This window comes from Perna viridis, chromosome 6 (genome assembly GCF_037379345.1).
Source record: "Perna viridis isolate PV_CMFRI_1.1 ecotype Kerala chromosome 6, ASM3737934v1, whole genome shotgun sequence".
NCBI lineage: Eukaryota > Metazoa > Mollusca > Bivalvia > Mytilida > Mytilidae > Perna > Perna viridis.
The window spans coordinates 23,043,165-23,068,880 of record NC_142450.1 but is presented as its reverse complement, the minus strand read 5'-3'; the positions used below and the strand labels follow the sequence as shown (position 1 = coordinate 23,068,880).

General features: G+C 32.8%; 1 protein-coding gene across 6 annotated transcripts in view; it reads right to left on the bottom strand.

Annotated features, from left to right (window-relative positions):
• LOC148614133 (receptor-type tyrosine-protein phosphatase F-like) overlaps window positions 1-25,716 on the bottom strand; it is a 66,838-nt gene that overhangs the window by 34,239 nt on the left and 6,883 nt on the right. For 2 of the 6 annotated variants that reach the window (XM_088587979.1, XM_088587978.1), the window contains exons 2-10: window positions 21,131-21,158; window positions 19,580-19,642; window positions 16,324-16,440; window positions 13,884-14,141; window positions 7,958-8,260; window positions 5,452-6,954; window positions 4,409-4,602; window positions 3,732-3,918; window positions 1,115-1,381 (exon numbers count right to left, since the gene is read on the bottom strand). In XM_088587979.1, the coding sequence (XP_088444105.1) occupies window positions 1,115-1,381; window positions 3,732-3,918; window positions 4,409-4,602; window positions 5,452-6,954; window positions 7,958-8,260; window positions 13,884-14,141; window positions 16,324-16,440; window positions 19,580-19,642; window positions 21,131-21,158 (2,920 nt within the window). The remainder of the gene's footprint in view (window positions 1-1,114; window positions 1,382-3,731; window positions 3,919-4,408; window positions 4,603-5,451; window positions 6,955-7,957; window positions 8,261-13,883; window positions 14,142-16,323; window positions 16,441-19,579; window positions 19,643-21,130; window positions 21,159-25,716) is intronic. The other 4 variants (XM_088587980.1, XM_088587983.1, XM_088587981.1 and 1 more) reach the window with 3 other exon arrangements.

Below are 25,716 nucleotides of genomic sequence, written 5' to 3'. Positions count from 1 at the left end.
TATTTACAAGTTATTTCCAAAAACTTCAATTTGACCCCCTATGGTCTATTTTCAGTAACACTGGCCATAGTTTTCGCCAGATCATAGATCCCCACAAATATATTTTTAAGGATATTATAAGGTATATTCATGCCAAGTTTGGTTACAATCCATCCAGTAGAACAGTGTACATGAAATTGGTTAAAGGATTACCAGACCGATTCTCATATTTTGAACTTTTCTTCTATTTGGGCAACTAAAAAAATTTTCACAGGACCAAAGGCATTTTTAAAGAAATACAAAAGTTCTGGAAAAAATCCATTTCAGAACCCATAACTCATTCATTCATTAATGAGATTTTCTGAAAATTTTGACATGGGTCCATCCCATCAGGCTAAACAATTTTACTCCCTGCCAGATTTTAGCTAACCCAAATGTTTATGAGTTAAGAGTGCAAAATTCTGTTATTTGACCCCTATTGTCTATTGTTATTAACCATGGCCATGTTAATTTTCCCAATATAAAAAATCCCTATGCAGAGATTGTTAAAGATATTCTAAATAACATTCAAGCTATTTTTTGTTTTAATCCATCTTGAAGTTATGGAGAAGACTTCCAAAGTCAGAAATGTAAAATTTTGGAAAAAAAATAATTTCAGTACCCATAACTCATTCATTTGTCAACAAATCTTTCTGAAAATTTGGACATATGTCAATCCCATCATTCTGAACAATTTTACAATGTCAGATGTTAGCTAAACTTAACTCTTTTTGAATTGTCTCCAATTTTCTGCTTTGACCCCTATAGTCTATTTTTTTTAACTGCACCATGTTTTTTGCCAGATCAAAACTCCACACACAGGTATTGTTAAAAATACCCTTAGGAATATTCATATAATTTTTGTTACATTCTACCAAGTAGTTTCAGCAGAGAAGATGTTCGGAAAAGTTAAGGAATGACGACAACAATGGACGATGACAGTCAATGGACACATAGTGATGGTAATGACTCACATGGCCTAATGGCCAGGTGAGCTAAAAACTGTTTTTGTTCATTAAAAATATATTTGCAAGGTCCCTTAAATGTATTGTGTGTATACAGGTAGGATTTATCTCAAACGAATTAAAATATTTACCATAAACATCAGTAATACCAACAGCAGATGATTCCCTCCCATATCCAGCTGATGTACTAGCACTCACTTGCACCCTGTACTTTTTCCAGCAGTAAAGGTCATTCAATGTCACCGTGGTAATATTACCATCCACTTGGAGATCACTATCATTATATAGAATATTGTATTCAGTAATGATACCATTAGGTTCTACTGGTGACTCCCATGATATTATCATAGAGGTTAGGTTGAGGGTTGTTATATTGATGTTAGATGGTGGCCCAGGTTCTGAAATATTAAGGTAAACATGAACCAGGTACTATTAACATAACTATTTTTTTCTAGTTTTACTCCTTATATTTCAAATTCATTTCAAAATAGACAATAAACTCATAGTTTGTTAATTGCATGTGTGATGTTTAAGTGGACATTCAGATATCTTCATTGTTTTATAAACAAGGAAGTATTAGAATTGGGAATTATTTTGGATTTAAGAAAATAAGTAAAAAAATTATTTATAAATCTTACCCCTACTAAGGGGATAAGTAAGGGTTTATTTGCTTTTTTATCTAACTAACCTTACCCCCTTAGCCATGCTGGCATGTCTAACCCCCTTAGTAAGGGTTAGTCTTTCAAATTATTTTTTACTTATTTTCTTGAATTCAAATTAATTCCAAATTCAAATTATACCTTGATAATAGGGGCATGGGTTGTGCAACCAAGCCCATTTCATAAGAAAATTTCTTTTATCACTATCAGAATAAACTATGAATAAGGCTACGAAAAAAAATACACCCCACTTTACAAAGAATTCTTAACCCTTAAGTTATCTCCTCTTGTAATGATCCATCAATAATTGTATCCCTTTGTGCATATTTAATCTTTCTGTAAAATGTTATGAAAATCCTTTAAGTCTTACAACCACTTCCAATATTTCCATTAATTCACATGTTAAATTAAAGAACCTTAGTGAGCAAGCTCACTATATCCCACCTGCACACAATTCAGTGACTATACCCAAATAAAAAGTGGTCACACTTCACTGATTTTTCAATCACAATCAATTTACAAAGTCATCCTCCCAAAAAAAGTGGTCTTCCTTGACCAAAATCTGTGAAAATCAATCCCTTCCAATATTTTATTGCTACTTACCACTTGCCAAAGTTTGAAGGTAATCAGTCAAAAGATGAAGGAGCTACCCAGGCAACATCCCTAAATCACTGATTTTTTACTAAGTCCCCCTCCCAAAAAAGTGGTCCCCCTTCACCGATTTCTAAGATTTTACTGCTACTAACTATTCAACAAAGTTTGAAGGTAATCAGTTAAAAATGGAGGCAATATCCAAGGGACAACAAGTTGTGACTGACGGACTGACAGACTGGTCAAGGACAATATACACATGCAACTCAATATTTGAGTTGCCCCGTGCAGGTCCGGGTGTTAAAAGAATAGGCCTGCAGCAGCGCTAAGCTTGTCGAATAAGGCGACTAAATAGTGCTCAGAACCCTAGCCGGGGGCTAGGCGCTCTGCCCACAGAGCAACTGGGATGTGTGCACCAGGTGGTGGAATGGGGTACCCCTGGCGTGTTACATGCTGGGGTTGTCAGGCTATAATATGGAAGACCTGACCGCAAACCATAGTGGTGCACCGTGTTGGGAAAGATGCCACGTTCCTCGCACGTTAAAGAACCCTGCTGTGGTATTCGATAGGAGTAGGAACCTTTGCGCTCCGCCACAGGAGGCTAAATTGCCCGACCTTACCCATCCCCCCTTTTTCCAGTGGCAGTCAAAATTGGTTGACACTACTATCCTTGTGACCCATCCTTTTTTTTTTCATTTCATGTTCATTTTATCATCCATTTCATCTTCATTGTCTGAATATAGCTGAAATATTGCTGCTGGGACGGTAAACCCCAACAAACAAACAAACAAACAAACAATATTTGAGTTTCACTGACTGTCCAGGACAAATGACATCTGAAAGTTACATACCATTGCAAAACTTGGAAAATAAGGCTTTCTTAACCATTATACTAATGGTACGATGATTATAGAATTACTAGAATAAACAATACTGAAAATCCACATTTTTACCTTATCTGTGTACTGACAGTATGGGTGAAAATTACTTACACAGGTAAAAATAATCACAAACCTATGTAGTATATTTTAAATATGACTTTGTCCTACATATTCTCAGCTTAATTTTGACTACGTTAGATCAACATACACATAGATAATAGCACATATTTTGATTGGTTATTGTGTGATTGTGTTGCTTTGTGCATAAATTATGATTGGTCAAAAGCAACACGGTGCATAATATTTTTACATTGTTCTCCAGTAACAACTGGTGAGGTCATAGATGTACCATAGGTAGAATTTTCACCAATACAGATTCCAAATTTGAAGTGACCAAATATTCCAAAGGAATCACACAGAAAAAAAGCTTTAAAATTCAGGAAAATATGGCAAAGGAATCAACTTGCTGTATTCAATTTCAGCCTCATAACAAACTCGCCAAGGCTCATTTTTTATGATGCTGACATTGAATAACATAAGATATTTAGGGAAATTCAACTTTCACTCACTATGAAACATATAAATCTTAAAGAAATATGGCTTCACTTTTGACTTACTGTCTTGCTCTGTAGTTATGGTAACTGCATTAGAATTAGCACCATATTTGTTGTGAGCTGTGACATTGTAATGATAAGTGGTCCATGGTCTCAATTCATTCACTAATAAATTAAATGTTCCATTATCATCATGGCTAAACGTAGTGTTATCTTGGCTGGTCAATTGATAAGAAGAACAGATGAATTGCTGGAAATATATTATTTTAATGTTTTATTAATTCCAAACATGCAAGTCCCACAATAACTTCTTATTGCTATTTTTCTTTTAAAATCCAAGGTTCTTTTTCTGCCGATTTTGTAGTTCAGAAAAGTACTAATAAAATACCACTTATCAAATACCCATGAAAAATAATTATTTTTGTTTTTAATCAACTTTATCGTCATCTTTTACATTTCATCTTAATATAAAAACATGTAAATAACAACAAAAACAAATTGCAGTTCTTAACTATGCAAGTTAATAGTTTTATTTTACTATAGATGAGAAAATGATATCTGTTTTAACCAGTACCCTTACACTACTCTAATATAATTGAGTGATATTATCAATAGTGTAACCCGTGAATTTCTATGACAAGCCATTTTCATAATTATTCCATATTTTGGATATCTCATATCAGAAATTTTTAATATATAAATAATATACCGGGTAATGTAATAAAAATATGATTGTTCACCTCTACAAACTCCTTAGCAATACAAGATGGTTCAGAATGTACGCACTTCACTTCATAGGTCTTCATTGGTACTTCAAAATCTTCAGCAAGGACCACAGTAAAATTGTCAACCCATTCACGAGACCTTTGTTGCCATGTGATATTCAGTATTGTACTTGTAGGCAATGTAGGAATGATGTAAGGGGCCATGGGAGCTATAACAAAGAGACAATGGGCAAGATGATTCAACTAGGGCCAAAATAAAAACTATCCCAGATTCTCATCCCCTCCCAACCTAATTCTTTCATCCTCCCCAATTATTTTCATTTTTTTCCCTAATTCAGGTCAATTTCTTTCAATTGGACAGAATTTAAAAAAAAGAAAATGAAACTTGCCCGCTCACCCCTAATTTTGAAAAAATGTTGGATGAGAATCGTGGAATTTTTTTAGGGTGGCCTAAATTAAAGTTTTTACTATGTAGTACACTAACCCCCTCCCCTGATGAGTAAGTTACAGGCAAAGCATACAAATCATGAAAAAGCATGAAAACTTCATATGTACACATCTTAGTCATACAGGCAAAACAAGTTCAATATAAGTTCATGAGAATCAAGTTATAACCCAATTTTATGATTAACATGAAACTTTTGTGATATTTTTTCAATTCAAACCTACCTTATAAAATGTTGATATTGTTAATTTCATATGAACACTTGATCATGATTAACTTCATTGAAGACCAATGCATGGTCCTAAGCTGACAATTTTCATCCAAGTGGGTTGTCTTTTGGACATACATGTACTTCTCTTTATATTTTGCTTACTTAATGTGTGGAAATCATAAAACCAGTGTATAATTTGTATACAGACCAGCTTGAAACAGAATATCTAATTGTGTTTGAGCTCACTTAAGTTGCAAAAAGTCTTCATTAATTGAATTAACATGGTCAATTTTTGTTGAAACTCCTTGGAAACTTAAATAAATATTGAGCTTGCCTTAACCGATGACAACATAGAATGCTTGACTCCCACAAAAATGTCTATTTCTTATCAATTCTACTCACCTATTCCACTGGGAGGAACCACCAAGTACTTTGGTCCAATACCAGTAACATTCACCACACAGCAATCACCAGGTAATGTATCATTAATTTGTAACTTAGGCTCAGCTAAATCTATAGTAATTATGACCTCTGACCTCTTACACTCTGCCTGTACTCTATAAAAATCTTGCTGCTTTGGCCATTCAATATAAACTGTATATTTCTTGGCAACTGATTTCTCAAAAGTAACATTATAGTCGTTTGGAGTTAGCACTCTCTTGGTTGTTGTAGATGGCAGAGGTGTAGTTGACCTGACTGTATTGACAGAGGTGGAAGTTGAAAAATGAGATGCATATGAAGGACTGAAGGTAGTGGTTTGATTGAGAAATCTATTAACAGTTGACTTTAGTGAACTGCTATAAGGTCTGGTACTTGATCTACTTTCATCACTGAATGCCATCTCCGAACTTCCTTCAAAAGTACTGTCCTCATTTATGTCTGATGAACTTGAGATGCTTGAAATTTCTGGCCAGGATGATGACATGACAGATTGATCAAATGTTTCATTTTCCACAATTACTGAATCATTAGATATTTTAACATCACTTGTTTCTGTAGTTATTTTGACACCACTGGTTTCTGTACTTAAAATAACATCATTGGTTTCTGTACTTAATATGACATCATTGGTTTCTATGGTTACTGTTTCATCACTGGCTTCTTTAACTGTTGTGACATCACTGATGTCCTTAGTTATTGTGATATCACTGGTTTCTTTAGTTGTTGTGACATCACTTGTTTCTTTAGTTGTTCTGACATCACTGGTTTCTTTAGTTACTGTTTCATCACTGGCTTCTTTAACTGTTGTGACATCACTGATGTCCTTAGTTATTGTGATATCACTGGTTTCTTTAGTTTTTGTGACATCACTTGTTTCTTTAGTTGTTCTGACATCACTGGTTTCTTTAGTTATCATGACATCACTGGTTTCAGTAACATGTGCTGCTTCATCAAGTACTGTAATTGTTGTTTCTGCTGACTGTGTACTCAGGCAACCTCTAGTTCTATTTTCATCAAGACTTGGACTAACAGTTCGTTCCACAGCTGGCTCACTGGTCATGGCATTTGAAGCCTGTTCAATGGTATCAGATGCTTTGTCCCCAGTTTCTTCAGCAGTGGTTTGTTCAGTAGAGATGCCATAGACCATCAAATCATTGGCTACATCAGTTACCTTTTGTGTAAAGGTAGTTTGAATAGTAGTATTTGCTACAAGTGACTGTGATGTACTGTTACCAACTCTAACTTGATCCTGTATTTGGAAAGATTGATCTACTGCATTTGTTGAAAGTGACTGTGGTAGATTGTATTTGACTGTACTTGATTCATTGGTAGTAGACGGAATGGGTGACTGATCTTTAGCACTTGTTGAAAATGACTGTGAGGTACTGTCAGACTCTTCACTTTGATCTTTCAAAGTAACATTTGAGACAAATGTTTTTTCCGTGGATATTGATGTCTGGTTGTCTACAATTAGATGTTCCATTTTTCATTATCATTTTTTTTTTTGACAACACCATTTTTTTTAATTGTACATAGTAAATTATGAAAGGAGACTTGATTTTTATTATACAAACTACTGAATGAAATCTACCATTAATGAAGTGACAACTGTTTATTATTGTTGAAAATGTTAATTGGCAATTCAGTTCTATTACAGAAAGTCACCAGTTTCTACCTTTACATCAGAATTTTTAGTATAGTGCAAGCAAAGAAGAATGAGTTTCTGCAAACACATGTAATATTCTTTACATTAAAAAAGCTTCCATATGAAAGCAATCTAGAAAAATGAATGGAAACACTGCAATACTGTTGCCATGCTGATTCAGAAATTATTGTCCTGTTTCATAATTTAGGATGAGGTCTGATTGTTATCTAAATTTTGATTTTTTTACAAAATTGAGGTAGAAGTTCTCTCAATATCACAAAAAAGTCTAGTTGCCTTTTGATCTAAAGTTGAAAACAGTAATAATATATGCATAATCTCTGAATTTACAGATTTTATTCCTTAGTTCTTAAGTAACACTCTACATAAGAATCATGCAAAATGTGATTCACGGTTAGGAAGCCTACATATTTTTACTTTTGATATTTTGTTTAAAATGTCATAATTAACAGAAAGTAACATGTGGATTTTCATATAACCCTTGTTCATAGGAGATAAAAAATGTATAGAATGCAGTATAGAATTCAAAATTAAGGGAGATAACTCTGTAAATGACCCCCAAATACAGTATAATTTATTTTCAATGTTGATTATCTCCTAAGAGTAGACAGATTGGAATGAATAATTACACATTTCATAATACAGACCCATAAAAAAACTCAATCACAAAAATAAAAATATGCAGCTTTTTTTTGGATGTATCACATTTGTCAGATTTTGCATGATTCTTTTGTGGAGTGCTACCTAAATAGTAATATGGATAATTGCCTGCAGATAAACAGTAAGAGTAAATGAAAGACTTACCAAAGCAGAGTTTATTTGTACGTTCAGAGAATTTCTTGGCATTTTTACTACATATATTATTTGATACAGTATATATGACAAAGTCATAATGGGTATCTGGTTTCAGCATTTGTACTTCAGCATAAGAAAAATGTCCTTCTTTCTGTAAGGAAACTTCAGCACTATATACAAGGTTAGTACTATGCTTGTCTTTTATGATAAACCCATCAAACAACCCTTCCTTTGGATGGGCAATTCTAAGTTTTAAAGATGTACAGCTTTTGCTAACAAGTGTAATGTTTTCTTTCCCAGGAGGTCTTGGTCCTGAAGAAAAAATTGATCCATATAGAAGAATAATAAGCATTTTTTTCCAAGATTCAAATTATCAAGTTATTCCCCACACTTACAGGATTATCTCTGAAAATAACTTTGATTAACTTGGGTCTCTTAAGAGAGTTTCTCTCACCTATTCGGTACCAGTTCTGTAAAGAGCAATAACTCCTATAAGAGGTTAGTGTAGTATCACTTTGAACCAGTACATATTTATAAGCTTTTATTGGCTCATTCATCCAATGATTATGTCCATCATAATTTTGAAGATACAAGGAAAAAAAATATTATGTATGTTTCCAAAAGAGTGTAGGTAAGAGGGGATTTCTTAAAAAAATGATAACAAAAAAAAACTTTGGATACAATATTTTTCGCTGAAAAAAAAAGTTGGGTTAAGAGTAGGGAAACACACCTTTTAAAATTTGGACTAAGCTATGTAAACCCCATAAAATGTCTACTTTGGTCTTTCGAGAACAATACTCCATACAAAGAACCGTCATATAAAGAATCATTTCATCCATTCAAAGTTACTTGAATACTTTATGAAATTATTTTCTAGTACTTATTTGTCAATATCAGTCTTTCAAGGGAAATAACTCTTACAAGTTTTTGTACCCTTGAAGACCTGTGTAGACCTAGTCTTTGGGATCTTTTCATCACTGAAAGTTTCCTTCAATCTTTAAAGGTCTCCATGATATAAATTGACAAATGTAAAATGGCAATAACAATCATGAGGTGTCATCATATAATTTTGACCCAATTGAAATTGTTGTAGATCTATTCAAACCAAAACAGACCAAACCACTCACCCAGCTTGATAAGGAACATTCAATTTTTGTAAAAGCAGCCATGTTTTTTCTTGGATAAAAATCATTGTGCTCATACCGAAGGTAAAATTTGATCAATTTTCATTTAATTCTGTCCAGTAGTGTCAGACAAGATTTTTTAAAGTAATAACATTGAAAAAAAACTAAAAAAATGTCAAAACAAGAGGCTCCCAGGAGCCTGAATCGCTCACCTGGTTAAAGTTCGTCTTTCAGGGGCAATAAATTTAACAAGGAGTTGTCCAACAATTTTGACTCAAGAAGACTTTTGTAGGACTATCATAAGGATCAATTCAGTGATAGAAAGTTTCTATCTATTATAGGTTTCAAGATATTGGCTGAAAACTATAAAAAAAAAAAATAATTTTTCATCTTTCAAGGGCAATAACTCTTACAAGGAGTCGCCTGACAACTTTGATCCCTGAAGACTTTTGAAGGCCTTATAATAAGGATCATTTCAGCAAATGAATGAGTTTGGCTAAACCAAACGGTTTTGAGATATATGTGAAAAACTACTGTCTGACCCCTATCTTCTATTTTTAGTAATGGCCGCCATGTTTTTTGATGAATCAAAAATCCCCACACTAGTTCTATGCAGGATATACCAAGGAACATTCATACCAAGACTGGTTCTAATTGGTCAGGTGGTGTCAGAGGAGAGGAATTTTGAAAGAAGTAATATTCAAAATAGCAAAAAAAAACGTCAAAAAGGGCAATAACTCCTACATGGCTTCACATATCAAAATGAAATTTTAACCACAAATAGATCTCATCATGCTAAACACTTTTATCCCATTACATAATGGCTAAACTTAACGGTTTTGGAGATATATGCGAAAAACTACTGTCTGACCCCTATGTTCTATTTTTAGTAATGGTGGCCATGTTTTGCGACGGATCAAAATTCCAACATCAGTTCTATGCACGACACCCTAGGAAACATTCATACAAAGTTTGGTTCTAATTGGTCAAGTGGTGTCAGAGGAGAAGAAAGAAATAACATTCAAAACAGCACAAAAAGTCTGAAAAGGGCAATAACTCCAACACGGCTTAACATATCAAAATAAAAAATTGACCACAGATAGATCTCATCATGCTAAACACTTTCACCCCATCAAAATTTGGGTAAACCTAAGAATTTTGGAGATATATGCGAAAAACTACTATCTGACTCCTATGTTCTATTTTTAGTAATGGTGGCCATGTTTTTCAACAGATCAAAAATCCACACATCAGTTCTATGCACGATACCCGAAGAAACATTCATACCAAAATTGGTTCCAATTGGTCAAGTGGTGTCAGAGGAGAAGAGTTTTAAAAAATTGTTAACGATGACGACAACGGGTGCCAAGTGATGCCTTCGGCCAGGTGAGCTAATAAGGGCAATATCTCCAACATGGCTAAACAGATTTACCCGTTTTTAAAAATTTGACCACAGATAAATGCAACCACCGTTATAATTTTGTTAATCCCATTACTTTTAGAGAAATATTAGAAAAACTTCAGTCCAACCCCTATGTTCTATTTTTAGTAATTGAGGCAATGTTTTTTCACCGATCAAAAATTAACACAGCAGCACTACACAGAATACCGTAAAGAACATTCATAGTTTGGTTCTAATTGGTCAAGTTTCAGAGGAGAAAAAATCTGAAAAAAATTATGAAAACAATGACAGCACTATGGGCCATGTGAGCTCATCAAGAGGCTCACAAGATCCTGAATCGCTCACCTGGTCAGTATTGAAAGTATTGTCATATTCAACTCTCTATATCATTATATACTTATAATCAAAACATAAGTGAAATATATACGAATTCAGTCACTTCCATTTTCTGGATAACAGGGAAAAACTGGAAAAATTTTCATAAATGCATTTTCCGGGAAAAGCACTCCATGAAAAATTTGATAGATATTTTTATACTGAACATTTTTCAATTCTTCTTTCTTTTCCATCAATTATAAATTTCAAGATATTGGATGAAAACTACAAAAAAAACCCATCATATTTCACCTTTCAAGGACTATAACTCCAACATGGAGTTGTCTAACAACTTTCTCCTAATGTCGACTTCTGTCTGTCTTATTATAAAATCATTTTTTCAATTGGAAGTTTGTTTCTATCTATCATAGTTTTCACAGTATTGGCTGAAAACTGAGAAAAAAAACATCATTTTAGCCTTTTAAGGCCATTACTGGTACCTCTAACAAGGTTTTTAAGATATCAGTAGAAATTGGTGACCATGTTTTACCCTTGATCGATATAATCAATAAGTTTTTTTTAAAGTAGATACCCTAAAGATGCAGGTGACCAAGTTTGGTAATAATCCACTGAGTGGTTTCGGAGAAGATTTTTAAGAAAAGTTAATGACACATGATGATAATGGACACCAAGTGATGACCAAAGCTCACATGGCCTTTTAGGCCAGCTGAGCTAAAAAAGGATGAACACATCAACATTTCGGGCATCTTTTATTGTTTCAGAGATGAATGTTGAAATCAACAATTTTACCCCAAGGACACTGGTGCTAAAATCCACAAAGTGGTTTCAGAGGAGAAGATTTTTTTTTCAAAGATAAATTTATAACAAACTTGACAACAACCAATAGTGACAACATCTCACATGGACCTGAGGTACGGGTGCATTAATAAATGAAAATAGGACGCAAGGTACACAAATAAATTTCCAACATTTTTCATTTAAATTTGCAAAGTATAACTCCTGAGATAAAGGCTTAGGGATGAAATATTTTGTTGAACATTATTTGCATAACACATTTGTATCAACATCCAAAATCAAAAACATCATTTTTGTTGAGGCAATATGAATTGAGAATAATAACAGTATACTCTTGGAAGCAGCAGTTGTCAAGCAAGATTTTTTTTCTCAGATACAAGATCTATAACAGTCTGTAAAAATAATATAATATCAGGTACATAAGCAAAAGTATAATAAAAAGTAACTACAAGTGGCAGGTAAGTATACATCCATTTAAGAATTAGGCAAGTTCTACTGAACAGTGAAACCTATTTTCTGCAGAACATTGTTAAAAGATACATTCAAGCCATCTTAGGCCAGATATAAAAACTTGTTTGTTTAAGGTTACCCTATCTTCCGTACTTCTCTGCCTTAGCCCTAGCACATTTTATTAGTAATTTTTATGACAACTATCATTTTTAGTTGAGCACAATTAGTATTAAGGTCAAGAAATCTTCCAATAAGTGTCTATATAAAATAATTTTGTAAAAAAAATTATTTCACTACCGGTACCTACCTTATTATTTTTTTCAATATAACCTTTAATATACATATGTTAGGTGAATTAAAAATTAGTTAAATGCTGAATTCTCCTACTATTTTTTATATCTAAAATAACAAGTCAAAAATTATCACTCCTTCTCATGCTATTGAATGCATTTCAGCAACAAAAAGTTTCACAAAAATTCAGGTCCATTACCTGCCTGATTTTTACATAGACACAATCTGGTATTCAATGTCATAAAGTAATTCAGTCAAATAGCATTTATAAAGCATTGAAGCAGATTAGTTCATATAACTAACTTTTTGTAATATTATTGTCATAACATGCTCTACCATAAGGAAAGTGAGCCCTACTATAGTATTTTTTAAGTCACTAATAGTGTTATTTAATATTTAATTTCGCATATGATTTTAATATCTTTGCTGTGTTCATTGCCACAGTGTCATAGTTCTAGCTGCATATGAGGTAAAAATATACCTCTTAAATATCATACGCGTGTTCTACGTGTGTTTCTTGCTTGCATGAGAACAGGAAGTTTACAAGAAATTATCGGTTAGATTTGAACATTACCATGTTTTAGCATTGATCGATTAGCATTGAATTTATGTAATATTACCCAGTTTCAGATTCAAACACAGGCGTTTGTTACAATTGATTATATAAAGGTCATATATATTACCAGGACACTGATATCTATATAGCCATTCAGGTCATAATGGTTACAAAAGACTATGCAAGAATATCAAGGAAACCAAGATTTTAACGGATGTCACCCGATTTTAGAGCATATTGCATTTGTACCATTTCGGATGTTTCAAGTATGTCAAAATCAGTTACAATGAATATTTTACAATTAGCAACTTTTATTTAATATTGTGAATATGATCAAGCTTTCATCCATTGACCTTAAATTAATTGGTGTCTTCCAAGTCACTCAAACTTCAATCTGTGCAAGTTTCATTAAAATCCACTTCAACAAACTAAGTCAAGTGACTGAAACCAATAGTCCTAATTCATATTCCAGACTATGACTATGTTTTTTTTCCAATACTTTAATTATTGCATAATTAATGTTATCACAGAAATATATCTGGATGTCACACATGGACTCTGTTATTAGTAACTTAATTCATTATCACACATCAAATTTGAAATCAATCAATCCATTGGGAGCCAAGAGGCCAAAATTTTCTCTATCATTTCATATAATGAAAAATGGCAAATTCCTACAATCCTATCAGACAGCACTAAAAACACTTAAAATGTATGCCATATCCATTTAAAGCAACACACCAAATTCAACTTTGTAATCAATCCATCAATTGGGAACTGATACAAATGTGACGATATTCAGATGAATGGACATATGGAATGATGAACAGAGAGAATGACAGGCAGGGTGATTTAAAAATAATAAATGGGTCATGATTGATGAAACTGTTAGAAGTCAGGATCCACTGGATCAAAGGCAGATTTGTAAGATTTAACACAAGTAAACAGTAATGGTTGATGGTATGAATATTTTATACTTACTTGTACAACCTTTAAATTGGTGAAAATATCGTCTGTTTGCAGTAAAAGCACTGATGTTTACAAAATAACATTTTCCTATATCTAATTCTTTTATGTCCAATGATCCTTTGTTATCTTGTAACATTTTAGCATTTTTGCATTCACTGTTACCATGGCAAATTGTAATGTACAGAACTTTGGAGTTGTCAGGAGGTGTCACTTGCACTTTTAAATTGAGACTCCTCAGATTGTTTTTAATGGTAACATTAATGAACGACCCTAGAAAATAAGAAATATACACATATATATATATATATATATATATATATATATATATATATATATTATTATAAACAATTTTATTTATTCATAATTTTGTATCTTGATACAAAAGGACAGAAAGGTCAAAAGAAAAGCAAGAGGAAAGCAGTGGCAGATTCAGATGGGTGGGGGTGGGGTATAGCAGGTTGGCACCTCCGCCCCATTTTAATGGAAAATTTGTCATTCATCCCCCTTCTTCTGGGAAAACCCAGGCTGGTACCCCTCTCCTTCAAAGTGTCTGGATCCGCCCCAGGAAAGGGTGGAAAAGTTGTCACTCACCCTCTTCTCCTGGGAAATTTAGGCTGGCACCCCTCTCTTTCAAACTGTTTGGATCCAACCCAGGAAAGGACAATATAGTATGAGAACAAATAGGTAAATTACTACATGGCTATTGTTCTTAATATGTCATTCCATTTATGTAGACACTTTCTGTAGTGCAATCTGTTAATATGTAAGGTCAAAGGTAAATATCAAAGGCTCAAAAGGGTAACAAAATCTGTGCATATCTGGCGATTTCTTTGAAAAATGAAACAGAATGTACACGAGTTATCTAATAGCATAAATATGGGATAACAAATATGTTTTTTAGACAATTGTATTTCTACAGTTTAATATACGTATACTTGGTACTGACACTTAAGAACCAGATGAAGATCATTCTACAGGTGACATGACAAAGTAATTAGTAAGTATACATACATATGTTGTATTTCAATTGTCATGACTGAATACTAATATCATATCACTAAGTTACCACAATGTTCAAAATCCATTGGTTTATTATTGTTTTAGATATACATTGTACTTTTCTAATGTCTTTTCACAATTTTTAGCTCTTGCAATTATGATTATCTGCAACTTGATTAAATGATTAAAAAAAAATTATAATGAGAGTGTTCATTGGATATTTCCTATAACAAACAAGTGATATTGATTACAATAATGTCTGTATGATAATATGATAATGGCATAAATGATGATAAAATATAAATTTGCAATTTATTCATAACTCAACCTACTAAAAACTGCCATTCTACTTCTGTTCAAATGATCCTCCTTATCAGCAAATCAGATTTCAGCTTTCATGATTTTGAAAGTATTACTTAAAGGAAAAAATCTGAGGATTCTGATAAGGTCATCTGAAGTAATGGTTCCTCTTATACAAGTAAAAATCTACAACTGACACATGCATACTGTGAAAGTACATTGTACATTTTTAGAGAGGCATATCTTCTTTTTATTTCAATCATACATGGACTTTGTTTGCTAATTATAATAAAGATTAATAAAGTTACATATTTTGTTAGAAATCAAAATTTGTGGTTAATAAGGCCACACTAGAAGAAAACGTCAGATTTGGTACACCACAAACAAAATACTTTCACAGTAACTAGTTCTAATTTATTATTGGCTAGTACACCAAAAAATATCTAAAGCAAACCCCTATTGAACCTTAAAATTCAGGTTTGTTATAAAAAGGTGTTTGGTTACACAAAGTTCAAAATACACACAAGAGACTGTCCTGGTAAAAATTAGGCAGATTCTATGATATGGTTGGCACAGGGTAAATTTTTAACATACTGTAATGTTTACATCATATGTATGTCAAATAGTAAAAAGATTTTTTTTCAAGTGACTACGGACGGCTTGGAAAACAATTTTAAAGCTTCCACACAAAGTGACCATTTTATAAATTATCTCCCTTTTTCAATGAATTTCAATGCTTTCTTTGTGTTTATTTCCCTTTAACCTTTGCAGTTAATCAAAAGCCAGCATTCAACTTTGAGAAAGGATGCATTTGTGATATGATATGGATGTACATTTTTTTAAACAAAATTTGTCATGTGCAACCCACTGCCTAGTTTTTGAATGGACACCCTCTTAAATTGATATAATGGGACATTAAAGTGTTTGGTTTATACAGGTTTTTTGAACTATTCAGTGTGCAGTTTAGACAGGCTGCACAACATAATTTAAAGGAGAAATGAGGTAGCAAATTCATGCCTTCTAAAACTAATCTTCTAAGTTTCTAAAGTTAAAATCTACTGTAAATCCATCTACAGGGATCAAATAAACAGGAATATCTAATTCAGGAACAAGGGTAGCTTGCCTCTGAGAGGGCAAAGGAAAGCATACCAACCAATGGATATCTCATCAGTCTCTGTATCTTCAACAAAATCTGAGGTACTGGATCCGGCAACTAATGTAGTATCTTCTCTTGTATTTGTACCAGATTTATTGGAAAATCCATCTGGTTCTGTAATCAAGGAAACAGGAGTAGCTGTAGTTATCTCCCCTGTAACAAATCTGTGGCTTTCCTTATCAAAATATTTTGTTGAAATCTGATCAGATGTTGTAGAGTTTATATTATGAAACACTTCTTGGGTCTTGGTCATCTCTGTTGTATTGCTGAAGGGCAGACTTTTATCCACATCTGAAGTAGTTTCTCCAGGGACATTAGTAGAAAGATCTCCCACACTGGATAAGCTTCCAGTAGATAAGCTAAACTCAATAGACCCAAAAGGAAAATTAGTGACCCCATCTTTTTCTTTCTCCTTGGTAGTATTGGCACTTAACCTACTCCCTTCAGTATTAGATTCTAATTCTATAATGGAATCTACATCAATATTTGCATCTTTTGTGTCATCTCTAAAGTTAAAATTTCCATCAAATTCTACTTCAGTTGATGTGATTTCCATCATAGGACTTGAAGTCGTTCTAAAAAAAGTGTCATTGACATTGTCCAATTTTGCATTGTCATTAGTGCTGTTATACACAGCTGGTTTGGAGCTGCTTTCGTCCAGATGTAACAGACTGATTTTGGTGTCTTGATGATTTGAAATGTTTTTGAAAGTGTCAATTTCCACTGGTTCATAGGTTGAATACCTGCTTGATTTAGTAAAGGCAGGATCAGATACAGTCATTTCTGGTTTAACAAAAATGTTTTTTGACCTTGATAATTCAGTATGGTACTGAACAGTACTAAAATAAAACCTTCTACTAATAGACTGTAAATTATGTGAATGTGTTGTTCCAAAAGTTTCACTAACATTAATTACATCAAAGTTAGATTTCATCTCTTCTACAGTTGAAGGTGAAGTTGTTGTATTAGATATTGACACGTCAGAGGTTGGATCAGTATTTTTTTCAGCTAATCCTGCGTGCTCATCAGATCCTTCTGATGTATTTACTAAATAACTTGAGCTCTTTTGAAGTCCATTTTTTCTACTGTTTATATCTGTCACAGGCATTGCTGTAGGAGTTTCCGACCTTGTTACAAGAAATGGTTTCATCCCACTGGATTGTCTTACAGGTATTGTTTGAACTGCTGATGGTAAAACTGATAAATTTGAAACCTCTGACTTTTGTACAATTTTATATATCTTTCCAACAATACTTCTTATATTTATCCCACTAATGACATCTGAGGTGTGTGCACTTTCTTTTGTGTCATTCAAGTTCAGACCTATTTGAACAGGTAAGTATGTACTTAAAAATTTACCTTGGTCAATAAAGAAATAATTAAGTCTAAATTACTATAGTCCTGAGAGATGAGACCAAGGTAGTCATTAAAAAAGATGAGACTGAGGTAGTCATTAAAAAGATGAGACTGAGGTAGTCATTAAAAAAAAAGACTGAATGTCATTGTACTTGTAAGACAGTTGATTAGTAACTTATCAACACAAACAGTTGTACTGCTAGTAACTTATCAACACAAACAGTTGTACTGCTAGTAACTTATACAAACAGTTGTACTGCTAGTAACTTATCAACACAAACAGTTGTACTGCTAGCCTAAGATATTGGGGTTCATGCAACACCCTTTATTTCTTTTGACATGTCCATCTTGCCATCAAACAAAAATGCAAAATGACTCTTGTCATAAACACAGGTGTTACCTTCTAGTTTCTATAAATTGTTTAACTACAAGGTTATAGTGTTTTATGAAGCAAATAAATAAATAGGATAGCCAAAAATGCACTAAGTATGCCCTTCTTGAATTTGTTCAAATTTGTTGAGTTGTTTTATCTTTCAGGGTATTCATCTGTCCTTACTACACAGAACACTATACAGGATCCCCTTTTTACAAGTATATTACATAAGCTGAGGTTCAATTTAGCAGTAGTCTGAGATCTGAGACCCTCAATTTCTGAAACAAGACCTTTAAATTCTTTTATCCAAATCCTGAACCTCCAATCTCCTACACCAACACTTTGTTGAGGACCTTCCATTTTTCCTCAATTGGAACTTCAATTTAAAATTAGGATAAGTCCTGGACATATTACTCTTGAAAGTAAATTTGGAACCTTGATAAGATATAGTTAAGAAATAAATCACCGAAACTCCATTTTATCATTGTTTTATCACGAGCTGACCATTTATGTAGCATTATTTTACCTTGAGTGATAGAGAGTGGTAAAATATCTGCATAAATGGTCAGTCCATGGTAAAACAATGATAAAATGGAGTTTCCGAGATTTATTTTGATTCTAATAGGACACCATACTTCTTTACATTTTCGTGACCTATTACGGTAACCTTAGACCTGCCATATTTGGCTGTACACTTTACACTATGTCAGTTGAAATGGTCGCTAGTGAAACTTTGCTTTGTATTTTTCATAATGAAGGAAAGGGCGAATTAAGTAGAACAATGTTAGGTATGGCAATAGTTGTTTGCATTTTAAGGTCACAGTGTTCACACATGGACAGGTACAACATTTTATTTACTGATGATTGTTATTGTTTGTTTTAAAAAATGATGGCACACGTGGCACATGGTGAGTGCTACTGGGTACGTGTGTAAGTATGGATATTTACTGAATATAATATAACTTTTCTAAAAGATAACGTTTAATATTTTTATCAAATATGAATTTGATGTTCATTCACACTACTGAAATGAATGAAAACAGCTGATACAAATCGGAATGTTACGTGTGTTTGTTTACATGATTAAGGTTGGCAGTAATTTACACACACACAAGCCACACCTGATTAGTTGCAATATTTCAGACACAAAATTTTATTCTTTAACATTTTAAAACATGATTAGCTACTTGATTTACAATCAAGGGAAAAGCAACTCTATCACCAATTGATGTAAATACATTAAAACCTGTCTAAATCCCATCCTTTTTGGACTGTAAAATTGGTTCAATGGTTAAAATTGGGTTAACATACAATTTAACTTATGTGAGAAGATTTGTAAAAGTGTCTGGTTTATACAGATTTTGGGTTTTTCATGGATGAGAAAGGTTTCATGATATTACTTTTTGTATAAATTAAATTTTGTAAGTAAAGTACATCCTTCAGATTTAGGTTAATAGTGTACTTTCTTGAGATTTAGGTTATAACATATATCTTTTTTATTTTAAGTTTATAGATGAACTTTACCTTCAGTTTTCTCTGCTGCCTTTGTAGTACTTCCATTATCTGGGCTACTACTTGTACTTGTCCCTGTAAAATCATTCCTACACCTTTCAAATACATGTACATGTATAATGTGTATTTTTAAAAAGCTAAATTAACAAACATAAAAATAAAGAAGAAAGACCAGTAAACAATTTTTTTCAAAATGAGGTTTGCTTTTCTGTATGGACTGATGGTTCTTTTTTTTTCAGACAAATACAAATTTGACATTTCCCCATTTAATGGACAAGAAATGATACCTATAGAAGATAGTTCCATATTACAGCACATGATACCTCCCTCTGTCACATGTCCACCTATTTTTTGTACTTAGAGCCCCTTCAATGGGAATAAAAAAACAAACTGCATTAGTATCTAACCTCCAAAAAACTAAGAGATACTGAACTTAAACAAGGCCTGAATCGCTCACCTGGTTAAATTGTTTCTTTAAACGGCAACAAATTTAACAAAGAGTTGTCCAAAAATTTTTGACTCAAGAAGACTTTGGTAGGATTTATCATAAGAATCATTTCAGCAATGAGAGTTTCTTTCTATCTATCATAGTTTTTTGGCTAAACACTGTTAATAAAAAAAGTGTAATTTTTCGTCTTTCAAGAGCAACAACTCTTACAAGAAGTCGTCTGACAGCGTTGGTCCCTCGGAGAAATTTGTAGGCCTTATAATGTGGATCATTTCAGCAATTGAAAGAATTTAGCTAAACCTAACGGTTTTGGAGATATATGCACTAAACTACTGTCTGACCCCTATGTTCTATTTTTAGTAACAGTGGCCACGTTTTTCGATGGAACAAAAATCCCCATACCAGTTCTATGCAGGATACCCCAAGAAACATTCATACCAAGTTTATTTCCAATCAATCCAGTAGTGTCAGAGAAGATTTTTGAAAGAAATAACATTAAAAATAGCAAAAAAAAACGTAAAAAAGGGCAAAATCACAGACCACAGATAGATCTCATAATGCTTAACAATTTCAACCCTGTCAGAATTAGGCTAAACCTAATAGTGTATATGCGAAAAACTACTGTCTGACCCCTATGTTCTATTTTTAGTAATGGCAGCCATGTTTTTCAATGGATCAAAAATCTCCATACATGTTCTATGCAGGATACCCCTAGAAACATTCATATCAAATTTGGTTTCCAATTGATCAAGTAGTGTCTGAGGAGAAGAGTTTTGAAAAATTGTTCACCACAACAACGGACAACGATCGAAGGCCAGGTGAGCTAAAAATATGGAGCAAATGGAACACCCCTTTTAAAAATTCCTGGTTCTAATCTTCATGAATTTCTGGATCAATCCCTGATAAACCTGTAATATTACATTACTCTGCAAATTAATTTCTTTTTACTGTATATAAGTTCTTGCAAAAACCTGCACTTTTATAACATGTGACTTGAATTGAATATGGGTGTGATTGTATATATAAATATTGATATTTACATTTACACTTAATTTTTACCAGTTATTATATCTACCTTAAATGGCTAAAAGAAAAAAATAAATTTGAAAACTTACCCACTGAGGCCCCTATAATTCCTGAGGTCTGAAAGAGAAACAAATGTTAATAATTTATGCATGTATCCTTTGAAAGCTAAATGTAACAGAAAAAAGCTGTATATCTTTCCAATGGCGATAAAAGCATGAAGCATCTTCAATATTTCTTACTACATGTATAATCAGAGGAACAGTAAGTCTTTAAGAGAGTTCTAACTGTTTATTTGTCAATTTTTAACTGATAATCCTTGTTTAATAACCTTTTTTCACAATTGACATGTGATCTGTCAAACCATTCTGAGATGAAACGAATTTTCAAGATCCTGGGAGGTAATAGAGAAGAGAGAATTGAAGCACTGTGGTTGACTGAGAACAAAGACAATTAATTGAATGATTAATTTAATTTAATTACTGTCCTATGACAAATATTTCAAATTGTGTACCAAGTTGCACTACACAGTTAATCCCCTTTTTATGAACTGCCATCCATGCAGGCTTTTTCTGTGTCTGTCCCATTTGGCCATTAGTTTTGGAAAAGCCCCTGATTTGTACTAAAACTCAGTTTTTCAATATGTTACCATGGCTACTGATTTTTATGACAATACTAACCAATGACTTCTATGAATCTTGAACCACAACAAATCAAGGATTAAATAAATAAGTACTTTATTTTATAAAAAAAAAAAAAATATTTTGTATTTCTTTTCAGACTGCCCAAGAAGAGCTTTATTTCAACAAAATGAGACAGATTTGACTTACATTGTAACTGTAATTATGTAACACATTATGCCAGATTTTTATGTGCCATCACATAGAAGCAAAAGCCCACAGTTAAGCACACTATCTCACTAAACACATTTTAATCTTTTCAGTGCTTGGAGAAGCAATGACTACCAATTTTAACATATGATACAGCAATGGACCTGCAACCTCATGCACATAATGCAAACCTAGTACAATAGAACAACCAAGGACAAACAAGGTCATTTGAAATAAGCATGTGAGAACAAGTGAGATAATCTTACATACCATACATAATGGAGTTTGTTTTTTTTTTTAAATAAATCTGTTTCTTGTTGGTTGGTTGGTTCCAATGAGTCCTTCTTAAAACTTTAGAAACTAAAATTTTGAGAAAATGAATCAAAAAGGGTGTTATTATTTTTACTTATTTCCCACATCCTCCATGCATGCTATCCTTTTGTGATAGTTTCTAAGTGCCTGATATTTTATAAAACATACTCAAACTCAGTAATATTTTCAGTATGTTACAAAGGTCATAGATTTGTATTTGAGGATTTACACAGCTGATGCATTATCCAAACAATTGAGTTTGAAATCTTTGGCCAAGTGTAGTTCCTGAAATCACACTATACAGGTATTGTGTATTATCACCAATTTCAGTTATAATAAACAATATTCTTTAAAGCTGTCAATTTTTGTATTGTACAAGTAATTGTGGAAAAACTTAATTTTAAAATAAGGATAAATATTTATGGATGTTCTTTTTTATTGCATTTTATAGAAAATTTTAAATGGTGACCAGAGATATGTCCCACGTCCATTTTATGATTTATTTACTATTGTATCATTAAACTTTTAAACCTTTCAAGGTAGCATTCAAATACTGTGTAAGTACTTTAATTCGTGGATACCAATTTTCGTGGATCAGGGAAGAAACAAAAGTATGTGGATTCTTGAATTCCTGGTTCTAATGTTTTCAGTATACACATCCATGGGAATCTCTTATTCATTGGCAACCAACTTTCATGGTTTGGTCTACCAATGAAAACTACTATAATTGGTACACCAAGAACAATAGTACTTTTACAGTATACATGTTTTAAAAACAGTGCTGCAGACAAGCTCAAAATTGGAAATAAAGGGTCTGAAGTCCACATTTAATCAAATGTTTGTCAAAAGTGGTCATAGAAATGGTGTCATTTTTACATTTGCGACCATCATGTCTTGAACTTCTGTACCATAACACTTCAACTATGAAGGAAACTTCATCATTTAAGCTTGAAATGGCAGTATCAGGTGGCAGTAACAAAGTTAAAATCAATATTACCAGTGGTCCTTAAATGGCAATACCAGGTGGCAGTAACAAAGTTTAAATCAATGTCACCAGTGGTCCTTAAATGGCAGTACTGGGTGGCAGTAACAAAGTTTAAATCAATGTCACAAGAGGTCCTTAAATGGCAGTACTGGGTGGCAGTAACAAAGTTTAAATCAATGTCACAAGTGGTCCTTAAATTGCAGTACCAGGTGGCAGTAACAAAGTTTAAATCAATGTCACAAGTGGTCCTTAAATGGCAGTACCGGGTGGCAGTAACAAAGTTTAAATCAATGTAATAAGTAGTCCTTAAATGGCAGTACCAGGTGGCAGTAATAAATTTTAAATCAATGTCACCAGTGGTCCTTAAATGGCAGTACTGGGTGGCAGTAACAAAGTTTAAATCAATGTCATAAGTGGTCCTTAAATGGCAGGAGTATATATCAAAGTCCCTAATAAAAGTAATTCTCTTATTACAATCTGGTTATATTAGTAATCAACTTCTGTCTTGCGCCACATGACAAAGTGGATTCCAATGTCTTGCTATTTTTAAAATTACAGATCTATGCTGTGACTTTTTATGTCAATATTCACTAATGCCTCAAGGGAGGGGGGGGGGCACTTCTAATATACAAGGTGATAGGATGTACCACTGGAATAGGTACCAATTTCCAGATTGAAAATGTGTGGGGGAAAACAAACAATATTATTGTTAAGTCAAAAAAGTTTACATTGCAAATTATATGGATAGTAAAAAACATCCTTGTCCATGCAAATTATATGGATAGTAAAAAACATCCTTGTCCTATCATATAGTGTAATATTTTCTTACATATAGTATAAATATATGATGAATATTGTTATTATATGTCCTAGTGAAACACTCCTTTTCATAATGTGGAATAAGGCCTCTTTTTTCTGACAAAATATATGAAAAGGTCTACATTTTTTCAAAAGCAAAATATAAGAATAGCCTTAATAGGGTGGGGTTACAGAATCCCAGGGGCACCCCTACCAAAGAAGTATTGGAGTGCAGAGCTATGTACATTGCCCCTGCAAAGTAAAATTAATTTTTCAATCATTGGATTTCTAAATCATATTTATTCCAATAATACTACTCTTTTATACCAATTTTTTTATATTACAAAGGATTCAAACACTTGGACATATAATACCAAAAGGTTACTAGATACCTTGAGCTTTGACTATTTCATGAATAACCCAAGTGCTTTAAAAATAAAGTTACCAATGATTAAACAAAGAATATCAGATCAACATATACAAGAACAAAATTCATACATCAGTAATTCTTCAAAATTAACTTTTTATAGAAGACTTTATAGGTCTGGAACTAGACCAAATTATATAGATGATTTGTCTAAACTGGCCGAGAGATCCATGATATCCAAAATAAGAATTAGCTCTCATCAGCTTACGACTGAGAGAGGAAGACACCTCAATATTCCATATGCCATATTAACATTGAAGACAAAGAACATTTCCTATTTGAGTGTGATTTATACAACACATTAGGAGATGAACTAAAACTGAAAATTTCTTCTTTATATAAAAACTTTGATACATTTAGTATTATAAAAAAACTAAGTATATTGTTTAACAGTAAAAATCCTAAATTACTGAGGTTGTCTTCCAATTTCATATCAGATTGCATGGAAAAAAGAAAAGTCTTATCAATTGATATATAAATTGCATTTTCATACCCTTTATAACTTCAATTCAGTAAGCTACATTTGTAACTACTATACATTATATATAACACATGTTCAATATGTTCAATTCATGTAATTTTAATATTGGCCAAAACCACTTATTGTAACTGCGTTAGAGCTAAATAAAATATTTGTATTTGTATTAAATAAAATATTTGTATTTGTATTAAAAGTTTAACCTCCACAAATCAGACCTGTATAACAAGAAGAGGCTCCTAGGAGCCTGAATCACTCACCTGGTTGAATTTTGCCTTTCAAGGGCAATAAATTAAACAAGAAGTTGTCCAACAATTTTGACTCAAGAAAACTTTGATACGACTTATAATAAGGATCATTTCAGTAAATGGAAGTCTAAATCTATCTTAGTTTTCAAGGCATTGGCTGAAAACTGTAAAGAAAAAAAAAACCTGTCATTTTTCCCTGTCAAGGGCAATAACGGTTATAAGAAGGCGTCTGACAAATTTAATGCCTGAAGACTTTTGTAGTCCTAAAAATAAGGATCATTTCAGCTAGTGAAAGAATTTGGCTAAACCTAACGGTTTTGGAGATATATGCGAAAAACTACTATCTGACCCCTATGTTCTCTTTTTAGTAACAGTGGCCATGTTTTTTCAACAGATCAAAAAACCCCACTTCAATTCTATGCAGGATACCCCAAGGAACACTTATACTGAGGTTTGTTTCAATTGGTAAAATAGTGTCAGAGAAGATTTTTGAAAGACATTACATTAAAAATAGCAAAAAAATGTTGAAAAAGGGCAATAACTCCAACAAGGCTTAGGTCTCACTAACCACTTCCGGGTCAAATGGCCACCCCCCTATGT